An 18,764-nucleotide genomic window follows, 5' to 3' on the forward strand; every position below is an offset into this window, starting at 1 on the left:
GGACTAGAAAGCAATGGATTTCTTGCTTCTGCCACAAATTTCCCCAGCTGTAAGTCTTCCAACCTTCTAAATATTACTTTATATGTGGTTCAGAGTTCTGGGACCATCCCCTGAGCCTGCTTTGTCGGGTATTCTGTATTGTTGCTGGCGGAGCTCTTTACTACACATCCACCACATCCGCCATCTTGTTTGTTCTCTCCCATGGATCTTTTAGGGCCCAGCTGATCAGAGACTCAGATGTGGGAGAAGCCACTTACAGGAATACCAGCACTGTCGGTTACCCACGTATAAATAAACCCTGGCTTAGGGATGAAAGCTTCACCTGCCCTGTGAACCTTGTTGCAGTGCCATTGCTTTTAAGTCTTAACTCATATGTTCAGTGGTAAGAAGGGCCTTGTGGCTTGAAGAAGTTCCCTTGATCAAGCCCAGAAGGCATTAGAATGTTGGAGAATTCATGTGCTATGAGTACACACTTGGCTTGGGTTCCCATTTCTACTCAGGGATTTTCACCAAAAATTTTCACCAAAAATATTCAACAACAGACAGCCTTCCAGAGTGAGAAACAGCATCTGGTGAGATGCCCACGAACCCACTCCTGGTGTTCACTTCTGGCCTGAAGCCTCCTGAAATATAGTCCTATAGAACGGCTTTAGTCCTGGGTCACTCCATTCCACCCCCTTCTAGAAATGGTCCTGGGAGCAGATGCCAAATTGGCAAAAAGCAATGCAATCTGTTTTACACAGATTCTTCTCTTAGGCGCTACCCCTCCCCAGAGACCTTTGGGATCCCAAGGGCTACACCATTCCTGCCTCTCATTCTCCACGAGGGCCACAAGCAAAAAGCATAGTGGGTAAATCAGAGGGTTTGGAGTCAGACTTGGGTTCAAATCCTGTCACTTACTAGCTGTGTGACCTTGAGCAACTTTCTCAACCTTTCTGAGTATCAGTCTCTTTATCTGTCAAGTGGAGATAATACCATCTCCCTAGCAAAGTGATTGTGTGGAGATGTAGATTTGGAGATCAGATGGGAATTACTTTCCATCTTATACCCAGTGGGATTGTTCTAGGACCATTTTACTTCACTCTCAGACATGGGACTTTCGGACCTCTCAATTATGCCAATGAAGTAGATGGGAGGCCTCTCTTTTTCAGTGACCACTACCAAAATGAGTGAACCCCAGGATTCCTCAGTTATATGCCTACATCCAGGGGAAGAAAGTGGGTAGGCCCAGCAGGTCATTGAACACTGTTTTTTCATGGCAAGCTTTTCATAAGGCCCTTAAGACACAATGTATGATCCTTCTGTCCCGCTCTGGCCAGCTGTTCCCAAGACCCAGAGGAGAGGAGCCTGGAATGGCCATAGCTTAAGATTTTATTCCAAATAAGCCAACCTAATAAAGGTCAGACTCTCAGCTATCGGCTGCCTGCTCTCACGCTCGGAACTCAAAGTAGCAGTCTCTCTTCTGTCGTTCTTGCGAGGAGACCCTCTTCCCCGATGGAAATGTCTGGTAGGTCTTCAGGCTCTCGGGGGCCAGTCTTAAAAGGTGCCACTTGTCCTTAGGGCTCAGAGAAGGCCTGAGGGTGAAGATGGAGCAAGATTATGAAGGGTGTCAGAGGAGGGAGGGTAAATTAAAAACAAAACAAAACAAAAAAAAAACACAACAACCCACCACAGCCCCACCTATCCAGGGCAGAAAGTGAGTTCAAAGACAGGAGCCACTGAAGCCCTAGGGTGGAAAGCTAAGCGAATCACCACAGAACTCAGCTCTCAGCCCTCAGCCCACAACCCCTAGCCAAACTTGCCAGGTTCCCTGGACTCCGAACAGCAATTTAAAAACCCTCTGATGAATCCACTACCCTTTGATGAATCTCCAGGACTTGAGATATTAATAAAGGTATTTGCATAATGGTTTGGTGGTTAAAAGTATGGACAAGGATGTCACACAGACATGGGATGGGACTATGCTAATTCCTGTTAGAAGCATCCATGTGTAAAATGGACTCTATGGTACCTCCCGCTTAACTTTATTTTGAAGAGTAAATGAGGTAATGCATAAACACTTAATATAAATGTTATCAGAAAGGATGAGAGTGATGATGGTGATGGTGGTGGTTGGAACTCTGCCAGGGAAGTCTTGCTGGAGGTCACAGAGCCAATCAGGAAGGGCTGAGGGCAGGCACTGAGCCATTTGCTCCCGACTACGTGGTGGGCTCTCAGAAGCACTCCCAAGGGGTCTTACCTAGCCTCCTCTTTAACCCCATGATTTGAGAGAAGCTGACTTTGAAGTATTTCCCTCCCTGGCAATGGGTGAAGCTGCATAGGACTAGAAATGGTCAGCAGCAGTGCAGGCCAACGGGCACTTTAGAAAAATAACAGAGCTGGGGTGTCGGTCCCCACAGCCATTTGAGGAGTAGATCCTAACTGGGCTCTACACTCTGTCTCTAGGGATTGACTGGTTCAGAGTCATCCTAAGGTGTGGAAATGGCAAACTCAGAGTTCTAGAGTTGGCCTTAGAAGATCTGGGTTCCCTTCCAGGCTCTGCCCTCCAACCAGCCAGGCCAAGCCCTTGAGGCCATCACTGAGCCTCAGTTTGTTAATGGGAATGATAAAGATGATCCACCTATCTTGCTAAGAGGGGATCTTTGTTGTTTTGTTAATTGCCATGAGTCATTAGACTCACAACAACCCTGTATAGGTTTCCAAGGTGAAGCTGGTAGGTTTGAACCATTAACCTTGTGGTTAGCAGTCCAGTGCATATCCTACAGTGCCACACTATAAGTCCCTAGTGGTTTTAAAGAAGCAGATTTAGCTTCTTGACAACACTTAACAACAACAAAGCTCTGTGGAGGAGCCCTAGTATGGTGCTGTAGGATACACGTTGGCTGCTAACGCAATGTCGTCATTTAACACCCAGCACCTGGTGTGGTGCTGTAGGTTAATGCACCAGACTGCAAGGTTAGCAGTTCAAGGTCACCAGCTGCTCCTCGGAAACCCTATACAAGGTAGCTATGGATCAAAACCGACTCAATGGCACTTAACAACAACAAACCAATTTCTTGGAAACCTTATATAGAGTCACTATGAGTCGAAACCAACTCGACAGCACTTAACAACAACTTCTATGGAAAAGGTTGTTGCTTTATCATTGAGGATGGTAGCAAGGCTCAGGGATCGCGAGGCAAGCGCGGAGTTGGGCACCCAAGGATCTGTACACTGGCCTCCCCTGGGGCTTGGCAGAACAGCAGGAAGTCCCTTTCTCGGTGTGTGGGGGGTGGGGGTCCCGCTGGAAGGCAGCAAGAAAGGAAGCACAATCCCACCTAGTCGTCCTCACAAGTATACAGGCAGGCTGGTCAGCCGGCTCCGCTCCCTGGCAGACACCTGGCCACAGACTTGTGGTCCCCTGCCTGGAGAGGACTTTTCCTGTGGAAAGGAACTCTCTCGGGGAGCCAACAGTAAAAAAGTCCATATCTCGTTAAGTGAATAACTGGACCTTCAAAGATATTTTTAAGTGTTTAGGAGAACATTCCCAGTCCAGACGGTGTTGGGGGTGGGAGCTGGGGGTGGGGGGGTGGGGAGGAATCCTGCTCATTGTAGTTCCCGCCAAGTCCACTAGAGGACAACAGTTCCCGGCTGCCTCAGAACCGCTGCGCACGCGTTGGGACCAGTGTAGCTGCCAGACTGCAGTGATCCAGTGATCGGAGGTAATAGGATTTGCTTCCAGACTACCAGTGCATCTGGCCAGGAGAAAGCTCTTTCTGATTCTCCCCACGCAGGTTCCTGGCATCCCTCCTGAGGCTACGGATGCCCTGACTCCCTTGTTCTGTAACTGCACTGTAGGTTTAGTCCAGGTGCTGCCATCATTGGCAGAGAGCAGGTGGCTAGGGGATCCGTGTTTGTTCATTGCACAGATGAAGCAGGGACAGGCACTCACAGGTCGGTGGGGATGGGGTATCGGTCCGACTCCTTCACAGGCAGTACAAAGTAGGGGACCCGGGCTTTGGTGCCAGTCTTGTCTCGGTAGTACTCCCGCTGCTGCTGCACTGTCTATACCTCAACCAAGGACAACAGGGCAAGCTGTTAGTGTGAGGGAATAACCCTGAGCACCTGAAGCCCCACGTCTGTACCTGGCAAGGGATGGGAGCTCACTCAAGGGTAATGCCGTCCCTCTAATGTCCCTAGAGGGGTCCACAGACCTAGTAGCTCAGCTGATTGCTAATCCTGAGTGTCCTCTTTAAGCCTCAGTTCCTAACCTGTCTAGTGGGGATAATAACATCTACAACCTCAGTTTTGCTATGAGAGTACAGTTGAGAGACTAGCTAAGGTGTGAATGCCTACAATGTAGGTTGAGTGTGCATTTACTCCTCCTTTCCGTTCCCTCCTTAACAGGACAAGGTTCTGTCTATTCATGTGAGAGCCCAGATGGACGGAAAATTTTTCCCAGTTCCACTGTGATGGTCTCAGCAGCTCCTGGGTTGGATGACATCAACCTGGTCCTCTTCCCCCAGGGAAGCTACCTTACTCATGAGAATTCTCTGTCCTGGGCACCAGGAGGCACTGTGTTCTTGGAATCAGACTGGCAGAGAGGAATGTTTGCATAGGAGGTGAAAGAGAGAGGGACATTTTCAGGAACACAGCATCTTCAGAGAGCCCAGGTGCTCCACTACCTTCTCCATGTGAGCCCTTATCCCCACCAAGTTGGGCGAGCCTCTGTGGCATGCTCCTTTCTCTACATCATGGAATCTGCTGGCATGTGTTAGAGCCAGATCCAGTGGAGAAGTTAAGAGCCAGAGAAGCAGGACAGGAATAATAGGGGTGTAAAGTCATTTGAAATGCAAGGTTGGTGGTTCAAGTTCACCAGCTGCTCCTTGGAAACCCTATACAGGGTCACTATGGGTCAGAATTGACTTGATGGCACTTAACAACAGACAGGTCTTTCTTAGTCCTCTTTCTTCCCCAAGGAACAATCAGGGCCCAGTCTGGGGAGAAGGTTGACTCAGGACACTGTTTCAGAGAGACTGTGGTCAAGGAGGTGCCAAATCCAGATGGGTAAATACAACTGAGAACCGAACCTGGAGCAGGGCCTGGGCTAGGGGCCTTTGCTCAAGTGAGTAGCCCTGATGGTGCTGTGGGTCAGACACTGGGCTGTGAACTGGAAGTTTGGCTATTCAAATCCACTAGATACTCCAAGGGAAACAGATGAGGCTGTCTGCTCCAGTGAAGACTGAGTCTAGGAAACCCTATATAGGGTTGCTATGAGTCTAAACCAAGTGCATGACAATAAGGTTTCCTCACTTAGGCCTTTTACTCAGGCAGGAGGTGAGTAAGGGTCCACAGATCCAAGAGGCAAGAGGTAAGTTCAGGGACTTGTGAAAAAGCTCCCCAGCTCCGCAGACACTGAAGTCCCTGGGATGGGGAAGCTCAGCAAATCAAAGAACTGAGCCTGAGCTCTCTCCCCACTTCCTAGGTTCTCTGAAGCAGCAAATTAAGACTCTCAAGAAGGGGAGAGGATTCCCCTGAGCTCCAGTGGATGAGAGAAGGGGAAGAGGGGAGGCAGCAGCCCAGCCCTGGGCAGCCCACCTGGTAGAAACGTTTGAGGTCTGTGGAGCGGCTGCTGTCCAGGTTGTATCGGGTGTAGCTGGGGGTGTGCAGCCAGCGGTCCCAGGTGTTGGTGCGGTTACTCAGTACAAGGTTCGGGTTTGGGGAGAAGATGGTCGGGAAGTGGCCACCTTTGCTGAAAGGAGTGTGGCTCTTCTCCATGGCTGCGTTGCGATGGTCCTGGAAGTACTTAAGGGTGGTGGTGCCGTAGGTGGAGCCACAGGAGAAGGCCACACTGGGAACATGGCCTTGGTACCTGCAATGACAGGAGTGGGTAGGAAGTAGAAAGATACAGCCCAATGGTGGACTTCAGGGTCAGTTCCAAAAGAGGCTGTAGAAACTTAAGGGAGGTCAGTGGCTCCCTTGGTCATTTCTGGGTCTTGTGAGGTTCTCTAAGGTATACTTAATGGTGTAGGTCTTTGCAGAAGGACAATTAGAAGAAATTCTGGGGCCCCTCCCAGCCTCCCAAAGTCTCTGCCTAGATAGCTCACACAGGAATCAGAAATCCTGGGTTTCAGACCTGACTCCTCAGCAAGCCTGTAAACAAATCACTTTTCCTCTACTGACCTCCATCTATTTGAGATTTTGCCTGAAGATGCAGAGGGCCTAGTCTAGTTCTGACATTTTGTGATTATTTGATTAACACCAGGTAGAGGAAGTCTGAGAAGGAATGAATGGGGGAATCGCCAATACAGTGTGAAGGTGCCTAGGTCCATTCAAGCTAAAGCCTGGACTTAGAATGCTCACAACATGACTTCCTCACAAGGTGCCAACCAGGTGCCTGGAGAGCACAACCAGAGGTTCTGGGGCACTGAGAGCCTTCTACTTCCATCACCCTCTACAGCCAAGGAGTCCCAGGGAGACAATCGAAGACACAGGAAAGCACAAGCTGACACATGTTGTTAAATGCTATCAAGTCAGTTCCAATAGTGACCCTATGCACAACAGAACAGAACACTGCCCAGTCCTGTGCCATCCTCCCAATTCTTGTCATATTTGAGCCCATTGTTGCAGCCAGTGGGTCAGTCCATCTCATTGAGAGTCTTCCTCTTTTTCACTGACTCTTTACTTTACCAAGCATGATGTCCTTTCTCCAGGGACTGGTCCCTCCTGACATGTCAAAAGTATGAGAGATGATGACTCATCATACTCACTTCTAAGGAACATTCTGACTGTACTTCTTCCAAGACAGATTTGTTTGTCCATTTGGAGCCCATATTGTTTGTAACACCATCATTCAAACACATCAATTATTTTACAATCTTCCTTATTCATTGTCCAACTTTCACATGCATATGAGGCAACTGAAAATACCATGGCTTAAGCCAGGCTCACCTTAGTCCTCAAAGTGATTTCTTCGCTCTTTAACACTTTAAAGATGTCTTGCCTAAGGCAATATATCGTTTGATCTCTTGACTGCTATTTCCATGACTGTTGATTGTGGATCCAAGTAAAATGAAGTCTTCAACAATGCCTATCCTTTTTCCATTTATCATTATGCTATTTATTGGTACAGTTGTGAGGATTTTTATTTTCTTTACACTGAGGTGCAATCCACACTGAAGGCTGTGTGTGGTCTTTGAACTTCATCAGTAAGTGTTTTTAGTCCTTTTCACTTCCAGCAAGCAAAACTGTATCATCCACATATCACAGGCTAATAATGAGTCTTCCTCCAATCCTGATGCCATATTCTTCTTCATATAATCTAGCTTCTTGGATTATTTGCTCAGCATACAGATTGAATAAATTTGATGAAAGGATACAACTCTGGCACACACCTTTCCTGATTTTAAACCATTCAGTGTCCCTTTGTCCAGTTCTAACAACTGTCTCTTGGTCAAGCTGCTGCAGACCTCTCGTGAAATGGTACTCATGCAGAGGGCTGAAGGTGTGTTTTGGCAAGGCAAGGGGAGAGTCCACAACACCCAAAGAGCACGTGCTTCAGACTTTTGCAAATACCAGACAGATCAAAGCTTTTCAGATCACTACAACCCTGGGGCTTCCCATTCACTCCTCACCCTCCTGAAATCTGACCTCTGCCTCCATGATGCCTTTGAAATGGCTCTTGACAAGATCACCCACTGCTTAATCCAGTGGGCACTTTTCAGACTTTTATACAATTGAACCTCCCTGCGGGTAGAGCCTCTGAGTAGTGAGAGGGTATGGTTAATACACTTGACTGCTAACTGAAAGTGGATAGTTTGAGTCCACCCAGAGGTACCCTGAAAGAGGGGCCCTCCCTGCAATGTACTTCCAAAATATCAGCCACTTAAAACCCTATGGTTCTATGCTGACATGAATAGGGTTGTGGTTAAGTGCTGGAGTCAGTTCTGACTCATAGTGACATCGTATAGGGTTTTTAAGGAGTAGCTGGTGAGTTCGAACCGCCAATCTTGTGGTTCAAATCGACCTTGCAGTCCAGCGCTTACCCTACAGCACCACACCAGGACTCATACGTGAGTAAAGTCAACTTAACGACAATTAGTTTAAACTTCCCGCAGAATGGGTATGGTTGACCTCTCCTTCTTGAAGTACTTTTCTTGGTTTTTATTACACCAGTCTTTTAATTCTCTGTCGGTTTTCACCTACATCTCAGACTGTTCTTTGTGACCCTTCTTCTCTGCCAACTGTGTGTGCTGTTGGTGTTCGTCTGGGATCTGTCCTGGACCTGTTTCTAACCTCACATGGCCTTCCTGGGTGATGGTAACCATGCTATGACCTCAACCACCACCTGTGTGCAGATGACCACTGGTCTATATCACCTTTTCAGAGTTCCCCTATACAAGTGCACACTGGACATGTCCCATGCATGTTCTCCCAGTGTTGTCTTCCCAAACCCACTTTGCCCCATCTTGATGAAGAATGTTCCCTAGCTGCTCATGTCAGAAATGGGTATCCATCTCCCTCAGCTTCATCTCTCACATCTGTCAGTCCCAAGTCCTGTAGCTCCTCCATGTCATCATCACCTTCCTTCTGGGTGATGGCAGTGGCATCCTCACTATTCTAACTGCACTCATACCCCTGCAATCCATTCTCCACCCTTCAGTCAGACTGAACTCCTTAGCGTGACGTTCAAGGGCTTCCATAACCAGACCCTTGCATACCTCTCCAGCCTCATCTGCTGTTCTAAACCTCAGTCATAAAGAGTCACTTGCAAGTCTCTAGACCTAAATGCCCACTCCCTCTCTCTTTCTCAGGTCCTTAACCTGTGCCTTCTATCAGGTCAGGTCTGTCCAGGTCACTCCCACCAGCCCCCGCCCTTCACCTCCCAGTACTAAATGGTCCTTTAAGAGTTGCCCAGACATCAGTTCTCTCAAGTCTTTCATTGGTGCTTATTCTAGGTCTAGGTGGCTCTTACTCTTTACTCCCATTACACCCTAAAACCCCTCCATCAGATACATGTCACTCTACGCTGCTATCATCTCTTCATCTTTCATTAGACTGCGAGTTTTCCAGGGCAGAGTAGGTCATGTCTTACTCATCTTGCATCCCCAGACCTCAGTATTGGGTCTGGCACACAGTGTGTGGACAAGAAGTGTTTACTGAACAAATGAGTAGACGACATGCTTACCTATAGTACCAACACATTTACAGTTGGACCAATATAAACAACCCAAAGTTGTTATTGTTAAGTGCCATTGAGTCAGTACTGACTCATAATGACCCTATGCACAACAGAACAAAACACTGCCTGGTTCTGGGCTAACCTCACAATTGTTGGCACGCCTGAGCCCATCGCTGCTGCCACTATGCCAATCCATCTCATTGGGGGTCTTATTTTTTCCCCAATCCTCCACTTTACCAAACATGATATCCCATATCTACAAACACCCAAAGAAAAGTGACCATACCTTAGAAGCTTCCAATACATCAAAGACCTCCACCACTATCATTTGACTTCCTGTCATTCCCAGATTGCAAAATCCTACACTAGACCCTGTTGCCTCCTCACATGTTGATCTTTCTATTCCTCTATTTCCTCATTTCTCTAAGGAATAATCTATACTTTCTGCTCTAATTCTTCCAACTCCTACTCTTCCTTTGAGTTCCCTGATTTTGACCTCAGATTCCCTCCCCACTTTCATGTGAACCACACCTGGTATTCCTGGCTCACATTTGCACTGATGAAGAAACTTATTTGGTTCCAACATAGGGAAAGAAAAGTGCTGGTCATCAGGGGCTGCCCAGCCTTAACTATAAGCTAGTAAAGCAACAGAATGAGGAGTAGACAAAGATGGTCTACAATATTCTACTGGGGAAAGAGTGCGACCCAAGAATCTCAAATTAGCCAAGCAGTCATTCAAGTATGAAGACAACTGCCAATCTTTTCCAAACATGAAAGAACTCGAGAGGTAAAAGCACCCATATGCTCTTCTTAGGTGTTTGTGTTGTGCAAATGATTTGTATTTGACTCCTAGCCAAAAATTGGTGGTTTGAACCCATTTAGCAGTACCATGGAATAAAGGCCTGGCAACCTATTTCTGTAAAGATTACCGAGAGCTCAGTTCTACTCTGTAATATATAAGGTCACCATGAGTTGATTGAACGACAACCAATGGGTTTAAGCTCTTCTTGAAAGTCATGTTCAGTGGCAAGTTCCTGATGCCCAACAGATGATTCAAAAGAAAACAACAAAAAAGAATTCAAGAAAATAGAACTTCTGTTAGAATGGCTGAGCTTCAAATCAGTGCAGAACCAGGAATAGCAACTACCTGGATGCTAGTTTCAGAATAGAATATAAATGTTATAAAATCTGTCAAAGTGAAAATAATTTAAGCGACAAAAATTGGGGGGATGAATGGAAAAGAGATGGGAGTGCACTTACTAAAAGCTCTTTAAAAAGAGTCAATTCATGCCATCTAAAATTAAAACATGTTAAAAAAACACACACACACAATGACTCCAACCCCTTCATAGTTTTTATTCTCTCTGATCTTTTAGGAACTCATGTCTCTTCCAATGAATAAACATTTATCTACAGTCTAGCTAGTCCTGGTGTGACGCTGTAAAATAAGCACTGGACTGCTAACCGACCGTCGGCAGTTCAAACCCACCAGCTGCTTCTTGAAAACCCTACACAGGGCTACTATGAGTCAGAAATGACTTGACGGCACTTAACAACAACAACAAAGTCTAGCTAATCTTCATTGTACTTCATTTTATTTTATTTTATTCTATTGTCAAGTTCTAGTAAGATTGATTACATGTCATTCTTGTCATTTTAAAATAGAAAATATAGTATGATCCTAGTTTTGCAAAGTTGCTTTTGCCTTTTCTGTCCATCTATCCATCTAATCGTTCATCTGAATCTACACACAAAGAGAAAACTTGAATGAAGTTTCCAAATGTTAACCCTGGTTAATTCTGGGTGTTTGGTTTTTGAATAGTTTGTTCCTTTCTTCTTTATATGTTTTTTAAAAGATGGTCTGATGGAACTTAAAAATACTTTATTGAAAACGTACTGCTTTCTGGCACAATGCTTGCTTATTTGTTGTTAGTTGCCATAGAGTGGATTCTGGTGCATGGTGACCCCATGTGTGCAGAGTATATACGTGTTCTATAGAGTTTCCAAGGCTGTGACCTTTCCAAAGCAGATTGCCAGGCCCATCTTCCGAGGAACCTCTGCATACAGTTGAGAACTTAATAAGCCTTTTCACCTCCCAGGAACTCTGACACAACAGTAGGGCTTAGGGAGAGGTGGGTGTGTTGGGTAAGGAAAGAGGGAAGATGGTAAGTTGACTCCTGCTGCTGGCATAAGTGAAGGGTAGACAAGATTTCAATTTGTATTCCACCTATTCCCAGAGCCTTGTTCATGCCTTCATTGTACCTTGGACTTCTTCCTTCAATATAAGGCTCTTGATCATGTCTTATATAAGACATAATATAGGATCTGGTGTGGTGCTATAGGATAAGCACTGGACTGCTACCCCAAGGTCGGTGGTTCAAACCCACCGACGGCTCCTTGTAAACCCTATACAGGGTGGCTTTGAGTCCAAAATGATTTGATGGCACTTGATGACATTAAAATACATTTGACTTTGGGGTCCCTTTCTCCCCTAAAACACTGTTCCTTCTGAGGTGTCCATAAACAGAGAGGACATCATGTCCAGTGGTGGTGGTGTTTGTGTGCTGTCAATTAGGTTCTGACTCACAGTGAGTCTGTATAAGCTTCTGAGGCTGTAAATCTTTAAGGGAGCAGAAAGCCTCATCTTTCTCCCAAAGAGTGCCTGGTAGATTCAAACTGCCAAACTTTAGATAAGCAGCCTAAATAGCAGCCCATTGCTCTACCAGGGCTCCTGTACCATTTCCTGGGACACCATTTCAAAAGGAGCTCAGCACTGATCTGCAGAATGCACACAGCAAACACGGGTACAATGCATTACACCCACAGAAGGATTTGGGCTCCTCCAGAGAAAGGAGTTAAATAGAACTGTGACGTGTTCTTGTGATTCTTGTCTTTGCCACCCCCAAGCTCAGGCTCTCTGCTATACTCCTCTGCTCCCAGCTTTTCCACCTTCTCTGAATGCCAAGATATTTGCATCCCAATAGAAGCCCTCTCCTCCGCAATCCTAAAGTTCTGAGCATTACATTCGGACATTCAGAACTTGCTGTTCTGGCAGCAGCAGCGGAGCATGTGCACATGTTTATGTTTATTTTGCTTTCAGCAAGCACACCTTAGCATGGTAGGACTACATGCTTTGAATGCATTCCTTAATTTATGTGCCTTAAGTGTGACCCCTTTGGAGTCCAGTGGGTTTTTTTTTTGTTTGTTTGCTTGCTTGTTTGTTTGGTCTTGTGGCAGGCCAGAGTGGATAGGAATGGAAGGAAATGGCAGGTTACAAAATGGGGCAGAAAACCATCCCTCACAAGGCAGCATCTGCCAAGAAGGCTGACACCACCACACTTCTTCCTGGAGCCCTTCTTCCCATAGCCACCTATTCACCACAGAGTCTAGGAGAAGATGATAGGTGGAGCCCCTAGGTCATGACCTCATGTTGATTCTAAGCCCATTGTGGGTTGCTGCTGTATACTGGGAGCAGCCCTTTCCTTGTAGTCTTAATAGCACTGGTTTATCCCATAGCTAACATTAAAATTAATTACTATGAGCCATCAGAGATCCCATGAGCAGTCTTATTAACTAATTAACTAGCTGTTGTTCAGCATATCATGTCCTCATTCCAGAGTGTTTTTCTCCAAAACACTTCCTACCAAATACAGTTCTCACCACATCCTTCTCCAGGGCAGAAACCTTCAGGGCTCCCCATTGCCTGTGAAATTAAGAACAAACTGGGCTAGGCATTCACAGCCCAACCTTTCTTTCCACTCATATTTACTTGGCATATTGCAACCTCTCCACTCTAGCCAAATTAGGCCATTTGCTGCTTTGAACGCATATTCTACCAGGTGTCAAGGAGTCCTGGAGGATAATGCGCTGGAATGTAAGGTCAGTTTGAACCGCAAGGTTGGTGGTTCCAGCTCACCAGTCACTCCATGGAAACCCTTTACAGGGTCACTATGAGTTGTAAGTGACTCGATGGCACTTAACAACAACAACAATAACACAAGGTATGAGTTGAAATGTTGAAGTCTTAACACCTAGTACCTGTGACCTTATTTGGAAAGAGGGTCTTTGAAGATGTTATCAGTTTGGCTAACATGAGGCCATACTGGAGAGGGTGAGTCCTAATCCATCTGAGTGGTGTCCTTAGAAAATAGGAGAAGAGACACAAAGAGAGGGTGGCCATGTGGAGAGGCATCTACAAAGCAAGGAACACCAAGGAGTTTCTGGAGCCACCAGAAGCTGAGAACCACAGGGACCTTCTCCTAGATTCTTCAGACAGAACATCATCCTGCTAACACACTGGATCCGGACTACTAGCCTTCAGAACTGTGAGACAATAAATGTCTATTTTCATAAACTACCCAAAGAACTCTTGGTGCCTTAGCTGCTAACTGAAAGATCAGCAGATGGACCCCACGAGATGCTCTGTGGAAGACAGACCTAGTAGTCTGCTTCCATAAAGATTGAGTCTTGGAAACCCTCTGGAGTAGTTCTAGGCTGTCCTCTGGGGTTACTGGGAGTCAGAATCAACTCAATGACAATGGATTTGGTTTTGGGTGTTTATAAACCTCCCAGTTTGTGGTATTTTGTATGGCAGCCTTAAAGCACTCCTTGTACCTCCATCCCATGCCTTTTCTTATCCCCTCCATCCAGAAGGCTTTCTCTCTGTTCTTCTCCCCCATTGTGATCTGATCCAAATACCCCCTTTTCCATGGGACCTCCCTAACCCACCCTGTAGACAATGTCTGTGCCCCCCAGTGAACTGCCTTCGCTCTTTGCGCCTCCCCTGTCCCTCAGCTTATAGTCTGCTGTGTTGTGCTCTGAGCCCCTCATATGCACAGCCTTTCCTTCTGTTTAATAAATGCCTCCCCAGGAGTATGAGTTCCTCCTACTTGCAACCTGGCATTCTACTCTAGTCAATGCTCTGTATATATTTGTTGAGCTGAATTGACAAATAGAGAGGCTCATTTAAAGGGCCAATGGTTCTGGAAGAGTATTCTTGGTATAAACCAGATCGCCAAGAACCCCTGTCTCCTGTTCTTAGGAGGGTTCCCCGGTTCCTTTGAATTGTGCAAGAGGCATTCATTATCCCCAAACTGGCTCAGCTTCCTTTAACGGGGAAAATATACCTCAAACGTGACATCCAGGGAAGAGATAGGGAGCTGGCTTTAGAGTACGGGCCCTAGGAAGAGGGCAAGAGAATGACATGGTCTATGAAGCTGCAGGAAGAGTAGATGATGCAACATCTGCTGCTTTGAAAGCATATTGTACCTGGTATGGGTTCAGTGGCTAGAGGCCCTTAGCGTCTGGGCTGAGAGAGAATAGGTTCCTATCCTCCTGAAGAGGATGGTGATGGGGAAGAGTTAAGTGCCTTCAGTTACAACTCATAGCAACCCTGTATGGGGTTTCCGAGGCTGTACAACTTTGCAGGAGCAGAAAGCCCATCTTTCTCCTAACGAGTGGATGGTGGAAAGGTAGTTCATAGTCCTGTGCTGATCTTACAGAGTCAAAATTCATGTCCACTCAGAACCTCAGAAAGGAGCTCTGCCTCTACCTTCACATGGCCTCTTCCCTAATGTGTTGTGTGTCCACAGTCATGCGGTCACAGCTACGGGACTGCCAGGAGCGGCTAGAAGCTGGCAGGGACAAGAAAAGGGAGTCTTCCCTAGAGCCTTCAGAGTGAGCAGGGCCCTGTTGACACCTCGGCTTCAGACTTCTGACCTCAAGAACTGTGAATGAATACATTTCTATTGTTTTAAACCACCAGTTTGTAGTGATTTTTTATGCCAGTCCTAGAAACTAAAACAGGTCATACCTGCATGGGGCAGAGCCTGGAGGTAGAAGAAGAAAAGGTTGTTGTTGTTTGTGTTGGGTGCCATCAAGACAGTTCCAACTCACAGCAAACACTGTCTGGTCCTACAGGATCCTCACAATTGTTATTTCTTTTGAGTCCATAGCTACTGGCAGTGTGTTAATTCATCTCTTTGGGGGTTTTCCTCTTTTTCACTGAACCTCCACTTTACCAGGCATGATGTCATTCTCCAGGGACTGGTCCCTCCTAACAACATGTCCAAAGTATGAGATGAAATCTTGTCATCCTAGCTTCTAAGGATCATTCTGGTTGTATTTCTTCCAACACAAATTGGTTTGTTCTTCCTGGAAGCCCATGGTACTTTCAAAATTCTTCTCCAACACAATAATTCAAATGCATTGATTCTTCTAAGGTCTTCATTGGAAGAAATGGACCCTATTCACTGTCCAGCTTTCACATGAATATGAGGTTATTTAAAACACCATGACCTGGTCAGCAGCACCTTAGTCCTTAGCTGACATCTTTGCTTTTGAATCCTTGAAAGAGATCTTGCATAGCAGATCTGCCTAATGCAATACATGGTTTGATCTCTTGACTGCTGCATCCATGAGTGTTGACAGTGGATCCAAGAAAAATGAAGTCTTTGACAACTTCGATCTTCTTCCATTTATCATGTTGTTGTTTATTGATCCAGTGGTGAGGATTTTTGTTTTCTTTACATTGATTGCAATCCATACTGAAGGCTCTGGTCTTTGATCTACATCAGTAAGTATTTTAAGTCTTCTTTGCTTCCAGTAAGCAAGATTAGATCATCTGTATATCACAGGTTGTTAATGAGTCTTCCTCCAATTCTGATGTCACGTTCTTCTTCATACAATCCAGTTTCTCAGATTATTTGCTCAGCATACAGATTGAATAAGTATGGTGACAGGATACAACCCTGGCCCACACCTTTCCTGATTTTAAACCATTCGAATGTCTGCCTCTTGGTCTATATATAGGTTCCTCATAAACACAATTAAGTGTTCTGGAATACCCATTCTTCACATTGTGTTTCATGAGCTACACAGTCAAAAGCATTTGTGTAGTCAGTAAAGCACACAATTAAACATCTTTCTGGCATTCTCAGCTTTTAGCCAAAATCTATTTGATGACAGCAATGATATCCCTAGCTGTACATGCTCTTCTGAATTGGTTGAATTTCTGGCAGTTCCCTATATACTATTGCAACCACTTTTGAATTATCTTCAGCAAAATTTTACTTGCATGTGATATTAATAATATCTTGATGATTTATGCTTTCCATTGAGTCACCTCTCTTTAGAATGGTTATGATTATGGGTCTCTTCTAATTAATTGGCCAGGTAGCTGTCTTCCAAATTTCTTTGCATAGATGAGTGAACACTTCCGGTATTGCATCAGTTTGTTGAAAGATTTCAATCTGTATTCTGTCAATTCTTGGAGCCCTGTTTTTCACAAATGTCTTCAATGCTGCTTGGACTTCCTTCTTTAGTACCATTGGTTCTTGGTCATATTTTAATTTAGACTTTTGACCTCTAGAATTGTAAATGAATAAATTTCTACTGTTTTAAGCCACCCAGTTTGTGGTAATTTTTTATATGCCTGGAGTAGAGCCTGAAAATAGAAGAAAGACAGGTAGGGCTGTAAAAAAAACTTATATTTGCATCTCTATTTTGGCCTTGAATAGAGAGCAATGTTATACTCCTTCCACCTGGGGTGAGAATATATAAGAGGAATTAACTACTGTGAATCTAGTCTGACCTCTCAACCTGGGGAAGGAGCCATAGATAATTGGACCCTGCTTCAAAATGCTCCGGAAATAGGCACAGGCCTACCCATTTAACAATGGCACAGCTGTGGCAAGGTTTTTGAGAACTGTGCCACCCAATATCAGCAAGGAACAAATTGAGGCCCTAGCTAACTAGTCTGAAGACCAGCATCACGTTCGCCCTGGTACCTAGAAACAGACCTTACACAAGGTTGGTATATATCTGTCAATGAGTGGATTCTGACTCACAGCAACCCTAAATAGAGTTTCTGATATTGTAAATTTTACAGGAGTAGACAGCCTCATCTCTCTCCTCTGGTGGGTTAGAACCTCTGACCTTGTGGTTAGCAGCCCAGTGCCTAATCAAGTGCCAAGCTGTATGCATTTCAATTGATTCAAGCTTCCTTTAACTTGCAGAGTATTATCTGTATTTAACAGATAAGATGTGTCATAAACCCATATTAACCAAACCCATTGGCTGTTGAGTTGATTCTGAATTATGGTAACTCTGTATGTTGCAGAGTATAACTGAGCTCCACAGGGCCTGGTACTTCTGTAAGATAAGCTCTGGACTGCTAACCACAAGATCAGCAGTTCAAACCCATCAGCTACTCCATAGAGAAAAGGTGAGGTTTTCTGTTCCCATAAAGCCTCAGAGACCCTATACAGGGTCACTACGCGTCAGCTCACCACTCATCTGTCAGTTTGTCATACTGTGGTGGCTTGCATGTTGCTGTGATGCTGGAAGCTGTGTCACCGGTATTTTGACCAGTGGCAGGGTCACCCATGGTGGACAGGTGACAAGTGTCACCTGAGCTTCCAGACAAAGATAGATTAGGAAGGATAGGTGGACTACTTTCAAATTATTAGCCACTGAAAACCTTAAGAATAGCGGTAAAATACTGTCAGCACCAGATTCTTGAATACTGAAACATGAGGAACAGAAAAAGAATATTTGTCAGATATCATGCCAAAATATGAGCGCCTCAGGTTAGAAGACACTCAAAATATGCCTGGGGAAGAGCTGCCTCCTCAAAATAGAGTTGACCTTGATGATGCAAATGGAGTAAAGCTTTTGGGACTTTCATTTGCTGATGGGACACACCTCAAAATGAGAAACAGCTGCATGATGTATGAATCTAGGAAAATTGAGAATTGGCAAAAATGAAATGAAATGCATAAATATTGGTATCCTAGGCATTAACGAGCCAAACTGGACTGGTATTGACCATTTTGATTTGAAGAACGGCATCACATTCATCATCAAAAAGAACATTTCAAGATCTATCTTGAAATACAATGCTGTCTGTGATAGGATAATATCCATATGCTTACAAGGAAAACCAATGAATAAATACCACTATTATTCAAATTTATGCACCAATCATTAAAGAAGGTGAATTCCACCAACTTCTTCAGTTTGAAGTTAATCAAGCATGCAATCAAGATGTATTGATAATTACTGGCAATTGGAATACAACAATTGAAAACAAAGAGGAAGGATCCATCATTGGAAAATATTGCTTTGGTGAAAGAAATGATGTTGGAAATCAGCTAGAAGAATTTTATAAAGCCAGGGACTTCTCCATTGCAAATACCTTTTTAAACAATATAAAAGGTGACTATACACATGAACCTCACCAGATGGAACACATGGAAATCAAATTGACTACTTCTGTGGGGAAGGAACCTTGGTTGTTGTTATTAGGTGCCACCGAGTCAGTACCGACACATAGCGACCTTATGCCCAGCAAAATGAAACACTGCCCAGTCCTGGGTCAACCTCTCTACTGTTGCCACGCTTGAGTCCATCAATGCTGCCACTTGGCCAGTCCATCTTATTGGGGGTCTTCCTCTTTTTCTCTGACCCTCCACCTTACCAAACATGGTATCCTTCTCCAGTGACCCTCATGACAATATGTCCAAAGTATGAGAGACGAAGTTTGGCCATCTTGGCCTCCAAGGAGCACTCTGGCTGCACTTCTTCCAAAATGGATCTATTGGTT

At 45.1% G+C, this 18,764-nt stretch overlaps 1 protein-coding gene across 1 annotated transcript in view; it reads right to left on the reverse strand.

Annotated features, from left to right (window-relative positions):
• Window positions 1–1,429: 1,429 nt before the first annotated feature.
• LOC102825809 (chromosome unknown open reading frame, human C2orf70) overlaps window positions 1,430–18,764 on the reverse strand; it is a 26,948-nt gene continuing 9,613 nt past the window's right edge. Inside the window, exons 2-4 of the mRNA XM_006835215.1 lie at window positions 5,578–5,851; window positions 3,932–4,044; window positions 1,430–1,574 (exon numbers count right to left, since the gene is read on the reverse strand). Coding sequence (XP_006835278.1) covers window positions 1,430–1,574; window positions 3,932–4,044; window positions 5,578–5,851 — 532 coding nt within the window. The remainder of the gene's footprint in view (window positions 1,575–3,931; window positions 4,045–5,577; window positions 5,852–18,764) is intronic.

The sequence above is a fragment of the Chrysochloris asiatica genome, unplaced genomic scaffold (genome assembly GCF_000296735.1).
Source record: "Chrysochloris asiatica unplaced genomic scaffold, ChrAsi1.0 scaffold00016, whole genome shotgun sequence".
NCBI lineage: Eukaryota > Metazoa > Chordata > Mammalia > Afrosoricida > Chrysochloridae > Chrysochloris > Chrysochloris asiatica.